General features: G+C 38.4%; 1 protein-coding gene across 1 annotated transcript; it reads left to right on the top strand.

Annotated features, from left to right (window-relative positions):
* Nucleotides 1–4,261: 4,261 nt before the first annotated feature.
* LOC137948559 (uncharacterized membrane protein At4g09580-like) lies at nt 4,262–7,238 on the top strand. Its single transcript, XM_068794646.1, has 4 exons — nt 4,262–4,971; nt 6,278–6,548; nt 6,657–6,827; nt 6,949–7,238. Exons 1-4 carry the CDS (start codon nt 4,778–4,780, stop codon nt 7,072–7,074), a joined length of 762 nt encoding a protein of 253 aa, XP_068650747.1. The 5' UTR covers nt 4,262–4,777; the 3' UTR covers nt 7,075–7,238.
* The last annotated feature ends 140 nt before the right edge of the window (nt 7,239–7,378 follow it).

The following is a 7,378-nucleotide window of genomic DNA, read 5'->3' as shown; positions in this document are numbered from 1 at the left end:
AGAGAGAATAGGTAGGTTACTATCTTGTTTTAAACAACCACTAAAACAGGAATGGGAGACTAATCACATATTGCTCATGCCAATTAGTGAGGATTACAGTCTTCCTCAATTAGGATATTATTCAAATCAAATCAAATCTGGAATTAAACTAGAATCATATCAGAATCCATATCTGAAATCAAATCAAATCTTTCAAAGAGGGAAAATTGCCACGTAGCAAGTGAAAAATAGCACAATCTCTTCTTCATTCCTTAAACTGATTAGGCAACAAATACAACTGAATCTTTTAATAAGGAAAGCTCTAAATCAACCAAAACATTGACACTTTCTTTTCCTAAAACAAATAATTTTCAGATGGCTTTAAGAAGGAAACTTCCCTTCTTTAATTATGCTCCAACTTTGGATGATAGAATCATGCCTTCTTTGGCCCTTTTTTTCTCTTTTTCCCTCAAATATTTTAGGTAATATACCAGAGAGGATAAGCCAGCCAATGAAATACCAAAAAAATGTTACAAAGACCAGCAACCTTATAAAAAATGATCCTTCTCGACACCTTCTCAAACAATCTTTTGTCGAGCTCCTTGGGAAGAGTCAAGAGGAGCAACAACTAACCAATATAATAACTAAAAAAATGGTAGAACAGCAAGCTTAACTCATAATAAACTTGGATGGCAATAATAGATGTAGTGAACCTTGATTCATAAATAAATTCCAATCACAAACATCGGTATAATTTGCAAGAGAGAAATAACACAATCGATCTTGCATGGGGAATAAAAACTGAGCACAATCACCACGGATGAGCCACTTTCAAAGCCAATAATATAATCATCAGGTTCTCATTTAGATTAGACAAAAAATCCATCCATAAACCATCTTATAGAGATAAAGAACTATCAGCAATAATCTCATAAGAAAAAACTTAGTTTGTGCAGCTTCAAGAGAAAATCGTTTCATCAACAAGAAGAACTCTACATGAAGATTGATAAATGGAGCCTTTCAAATTTTCATCTTGACATGGGGATCCTAAACCCATTGTGTTGAATTTAGGACCCCTTTTCTAATATGCCGAGCAAGGGAAGAGAGAAAGAAAAAGAAGAAAAAGAGAAGAAGACTCTCGGGTAGAGAGAAGAGGAGAAGAGAAACCAAGATGTGCGTCAAGCAAAGAGAGAGATTTACTCAAGAAAGAATTGTAGAACTTGATTAATTTTAAATTACAACACCTCTATTTATAGTAGAGGAAGTGATAGTGTCCTTATATATTTAAACTTTAAGTCTCCTAATTACATTCTAACTCTAACTCTGTAAGATAAGTCTATCATGAAAAGATAATACAATCTACTAGAGGTCTAATATAACTTGAACTCTAATCATGTGGATATAAGCGAGGAGGCTGGCTCATGGTCTTATCTTTGTGTGTCCCACGTAATCTTCCAACTCATGTTGATAAGGTTACCAGCTCGAGGTATCTTTGTGGGTCCCACTTGATCTTCAAATCTTCTAACTTATTCCAGCTTGTGCTTCTTATCTCCTAACTCGTGCCAACTTGGGTGAGGACTCGTCTTGGCATCCCATGTCCTCATGGTGGGTCCCAAATTGTAACACATTGCTCTGATACCATGTTGACTTTAGGGTTCAATGACAAGGTCCTTAACCAAGGTAGTGAAAGAGGAGAGGAAGAAAAGGAAGAGATGAAGGGACAAGGGAGAAAGAAGAGAGAACTTAGCTAGATAGATGGAGAGAGAGAGCTTGGGAGAGGAAATAATTCTAAGGACGAATTTGAGAGAGTAGAGGGGAGACTTAATAATCTACCCCATGCCTTCAGCATCTATTTATAGTTGTGGAAGAAAGTTTACAATGACTAAAATACCCTTAGGGCTACAAGCTTTAAAGAACATACATCTTCTTAGATAATTACACCCTTGTGCCATCTTTATGAGAAGACATTTGAATTACCTCCTCTACCACCTCCTTGACATGGGGAAAAAAATTACATTGATGCCACTTCGAGGCGTCTTCCAACATATTTCTAGAAGATCCTTGAGTTGACTCGTGATCCATGTTTGGGGAACGTCCCCTTTTGCATGGCATGCATGGGTGATGTGGACATCACCTTTGCATGGTTTTGCATGCGTGAGGTTGATGTGTTATCCTTTGCATGTCTTTGCCTGAGTGGGTGGTCTTCTCATCTTGTATGTCTTCCTTCAGCATGACTTATGTATTGATGTTTCCTTTTGTAGCTTTATGATGTGCAACATTCCCCCTCAAGCTGGACTAGGAGGTTGACTGAGCGTTTAACTTGTCTTTGAGAAGATGAAGCAAGTTGGAAGAGAGCGGTTTACTAAAAATAGTTGCAACCTAATTGATAGTGGAAATGCCGCAAACTTGAAGGTGGTCCATGGTTAATTTTTCACAAGAAAAATTATAGTTTATGCCAATATGTTTATTGCGATGGCGGTTTGGTTGAGTAGATATGTAAATCTTTGAGAAGAAATTGAATCCATATGATTTCTACACAAGTAGAAGTCATTGCTCTATATTCGGATTCAGTAGTTGATCGAGAGATGGTGGGTCGTTTTTAGGCCGACCAAGATATGAGGTTAGCTCCTAGAAAAATAACATATCCAAATATTGATCTCCGAGTTAGTGGCCAACATGTTAAGTTGTGCGGCCAAAAGAGGTTAGAGAAAACACCTGTAACTGTGTGTGATTTTTCTTGTAAACTATTTCATCTTTATAATGGATTACTACAGCAGCGGAAGACAAGATGTAGTCTCATCTTGAGGTGAACCTGTATAAATCTTGTTGTTGTTTTTTTGTGTTTGTTTTTCTTTTCTCCTGTGATTATTATTATTACTCTCATTAGTTCGAAATTAGGGCATCTAATTCATAACACAACTACCCCAAATTACATTGAAAAAAGCAAGAATGTTTAGAGATGAGGGTTTGGAAAAGACTAAACCATAGTCAAGTGTTCCTTTACGATATCAAAGAATTCTTATTACTTAAGTGAGGTAAAAATTAGTTTGGGAGTGCATACACGATTTACGGAATAGGATATGTAAGGTCTTGTAAGAGTAAGATATTATAGTACTCCATAAGACTACAATAATGAGTGGGGTTGGAGTAAGGTGGCCTTTGAAAATCATTTTTTTTTGTTGGTTGCAATAGAAGTTGTTATGGCTGTGCATGATTCTATAATTACTCTATGTAAGATGTCTTTTAGGTATTGAGTTTGATGGACAAAAAAGTTTTTTTTTTTTTTTTTGAAGAATGGAAACAAAAAAATGACACATGAAGCGAAATGGAAAAGATGGAGTTAGGGCTTTTGGACTTTTCTTAAAATAGTATCGTTTTAAATTTAGGATTTTATAAAACGGAAGCTTATCAATGAGCATAAATTTAATAAACAGAAACAAAAAAGAATATCAAATGCCATAATATGTAATTTTATTTGGAAGTTGTTGAACCGGGTGCAAGGGCCAAAATTCAACTGGGATAAATTCTTGAACAGTGAACAGAGCTTCCAAAATTTAGAAATATATAACTGTTAAGTAGTTTGTTACCTACGAGACAACAAAAGTCTCTTTGCCATGTGAAACGCTTTTCCAAATGTAAAGTTGGTGCGGTAGTAGCATGTGCCTTCACTGCTGCGTTTCCCATCCCCGACTATTTGAAGGTATAATAATACCTGAAACCAACCAGCGTTTGATCCACTGCTTCTCTCTCACTCCATCCATAATAAACAAATTCTCATTGTTATAGTCAGTTACTGGAGATGGATGAGATTTGAGAGACGCTTGAATGTGTCCCCAATGGCTTCGGGGATTGGGTTTAGTAGAAGAATGAAGATAGATCAGCTTTTTCGTGGAAAAACATGTTTCCAAAGAGTTACTACTGCTGAATAGCCATTTTTTGTATGCAAGTCGGTACCCGTGTCCCTGCGTGTGCCTGGCATTGAATCTTCCACTGGATAATCGTCCACACGCTTTTCCTCAAACATGTCCTAGGACGACCGGTGAACTCCAACTCTTCACTCAGGTACCCACTCCAGCTCTTTTGCGTCACGCTGCTGCCCCCCTTTTTTTTTCTATTAATCCCATCTTAATGGAAAAGGATAAAAATGGTTGACGTCTTTGTAATGGGATTCCGGCTATACCCATTTTTTCCCGTGTAACGTTTCTGCCTTCTGGAGTAGAAAAGCCCTCAAACGCGACCGTATTGCTTCAAGCAAATGCTATTGCGTGCCATGTCTCTTAATCAAATTACGTTTTGTTCCTATCTTCTCGTAGATGCGACCCCGGTGAGCCTTAACGGAGCTGATAAATTAGAACTCCGTCTAATGGGTCTCGTCTCCGACGAGTTTTAGAACTTTGGGGTTAATATTTTTAGTCATTTCGTCTTCTGTGTTTTCTATCCGTCCGGTGGTCGGGAGCGATACAAGGAGGAGCACGACCACGACACCTACCCGCAATCTTAGCGTCCCCACCCGATCTGTCCACGTGTGCAGCATCTGACGTGGCCAGAAATATTCTCTCAGTCTTTTTATACCAAACCGAAAACCGACGCCTCTGTTCCCATTTCAATTGGATTACCTGGCTGGAGGTCAGATTTCTCTCTCTGCCTCCGGAGAATATCCGCAGATGCTTGTTGTCTTCAGCCCAGTGGATAAGAGGAAGCAGGAGAGGGAAAACGAATCCAATACTACCTTAAATCCACCAAACTAGGGCGTTTTTTTTCTATCGTCTTCCTTTTCGTGGATTCATAGGGAGAGGTGATGGAGAAGGAGGCGAGGACTGTTTCACGAAACGGGGGATCTAAATTTCCGTTAACGTTGTGGGAGATGGCGACCGCGTCTAGTGTCGTTTTGGGATTTCTTTTGGGACTTGCCTGTGTATATTTTACGATGCCGGCATCGGACTACAGTTTTCTCAAGCTACCACGAAATCTCGAAGATCTGCAAATTCTCAGGTACATTTTAAGAATTTCTGGGTTTATTTTTTGTTCCACTCGGTTTTCGTGTGTATTTATGTAAATTCGGATTAAGAAAGAGAATGTTAGGCCATATTTCTTTAACCTGATTTTTTGCTCTCTGAATCTGGAAGATCTGCAAATTCTGAGGTACATTTTACATATTTTCGGGATTATTTTTGTTCCACTCGGTTTTCGTTGGTACATGTAGAAGTTCGGATCAAGGGGGAAGAAAAAATAAAACCCGACCATTAAATAGATAAAATCTTTCCAACACCTCGCATTTGAGCTTTTCTTTTAAGCTCCTACTAGCCCATGACTGAGCACCTGCTCAGATACCGTAATCCTATACTAGTTAAGTTAGTAGTTTCTTTCACAGCTAATCAACCCAAAATCTTTTTACTCATTTTTCTGTGGGACGAGGAGCACATTCATACTCTTCCTTCTGTTTGTTTTTATCAAAGAAGCACTTGCTGATCAATTCATCTTTCTCTTGATAATTTTCATGACACGGGAATATGATTTTGATCATTCTGGGAACAGGAATTTCAATGGCATCTTGTTTCCCTATTGACTTTATGTTCAAAGCTTTACTTTCAAGGCATGCTTTCAAAATTTAACAATTGTGATACTTGGGACGAGATAGGGCAAGACTGGGTAGCCAAACTCAGAAGTCATCCAGCAATAAGGATCAAATTTAGAATATAATGCTGCAGTTGGGGCTTGGCGAGACTGTTCCAGAACCTTGTGTGCTGGTAGCTAACTTGGATTTGAACAGCTTTTAATTTCTGAATTAGCAGAGTGAGTGGATGGATGGATTGATAGATATTGTATGCTACATACCTGGTGCATGGTTAAGAAGAATCTCAGTTCTAGGAAGTACACAAATTAAAAGGAAGAATAGAATGTTATTTGTTTACTTCTATCCAGGTTTCTATTTGTCGAAATTTCAATAATCATTTTTTTGAAGTTCATAAATTGGAAAGGGAGGATTAAAATAACACGTCTTTATTGCTATTCTGGGCTTCTATACTTCAAATTTTTATTTACTTGGCAGGTTGTAGTTTTTTATTTGCTAACGAGGTGAATATTCAGAAACCTGAGCATATAAGCCTCTCCCAAATTTGCATTAAAATGACAGTATAAAAATTTTGCTAAATTATGTTAACCATATTTGTAAAATGCCCATAAGATATGGATGTAAAGATGCTCTGCTGACTTCTTTTCATTTCTAGTTTCCTGTATATGACTGCCTCCTTATGTCTTCATTGAATTGATATACAGTCTCCATCTCTCCTCTCTGTAGGGGTCACCTTGAGAACTACACAAGTGACTACACGATGCAAGTTTTGGTTGGATATTGTATGGTTTACATTTTCATGCAGACCTTCATGATTCCTGGTACTGTTTTCATGTCCTTGCTTGCCGGGGCCCTTTTCGGAGTCTTCAAAGGCATGGCTTTGGTTGTCTTCGCTGCCACGGCCGGTGCTTCCTCTTGCTATTTCCTATCAAAACTGATAGGCAGACCCCTGGTCTTTTCATTGTGGCCCGACAAGCTTAGTTTCTTCCAAGCTCAGGTGTGCTAGAGGAATTTACAATATTTTGTTTATTCTCATCAAGTTATTTTGCATCGAAGCTGCTTTTTACTAATGCCAGTGGAATTTGGTGTTTTTGCCGGCTTTTAGGTCGCTCAAAGAAGAGAAAAACTACTTAATTACATGCTTTTCCTGAGAGTCACTCCCACACTGCCGAATACGTTTATCAATGTGGCTTCTCCCATAGTGGATGTACCATATCATATTTTCTTCTTTGCCACCTTCATTGGTCTTATACCTGCTGCCTTCGTCACTGTCAGGGTAAATATACTTTTATTTTTTTCCTGCTTCTGTTTCCATTCTTCTTAAACTGCACCATTATGGAACAGTTGGAGACGCTGATTTTCTTTTGACCTTTTGGGTTGGATTGTGCATAAAACAGGCAGGAATTGCCTTGGGAGATCTCAAGTCGATGGGTGACCTGTATGATTTTCAGTCAATTGCCACTCTTTTCCTCATTGGAGCAGTGTCCATCACCCCCACATTGATGAACAAAACCAAGAGATAGCGTATACTGAATTTTGAACCCATGCCCCGCTTCATGTATCAAATTCAACGGGGAAGTCGACCCTGTTCATTGTACAGATATTCGTGAAATAATCAATGGATTATCAGCTTCATTCCCAGTGTCACCTCACATTTTACCTTGTATCACTTCTTAGCTGTTGGTATATCAGTTATGTTACGCGTAATAACCCAATCCATATTAGATTTCAACAACGTTCATCCATGTCAAATGTCATCAGCTCAGCTTTGAAGCGGTATGACCCGTTTCTCTTGACCCCTCCGTCAATTGTAAAGCAAACTGTTCA

Source organism: Aristolochia californica, unplaced genomic scaffold, assembly GCF_029961685.1.
Source record: "Aristolochia californica isolate CCGP_79_NKW_82.1479 unplaced genomic scaffold, dmAriCali1.0.hap1 SCAF_13, whole genome shotgun sequence".
Lineage (NCBI taxonomy): Eukaryota > Viridiplantae > Streptophyta > Magnoliopsida > Piperales > Aristolochiaceae > Aristolochia > Aristolochia californica.
Note: the sequence above shows the minus strand (reverse complement) of the source record. Positions and strands in the feature narration are given on the sequence as shown.

Bases quoted from the DNA above. Each gene is read 5' to 3' on its own strand.
- LOC137948559 (XM_068794646.1), top strand. From the start codon at position 4,778: ATGGAGAAGGAGGCGAGGACTGTTTCACGAAACGGGGGATCTAAATTT. The intron at 4,972-6,277 runs GTACATTTTAAG...TCCTCTCTGTAG, and splicing joins GAAGATCTGCAAATTCTCAG to GGGTCACCTTGAGAACTACA. The intron at 6,828-6,948 runs GTAAATATACTT...TGCATAAAACAG, and splicing joins CTGCCTTCGTCACTGTCAGG to GCAGGAATTGCCTTGGGAGA.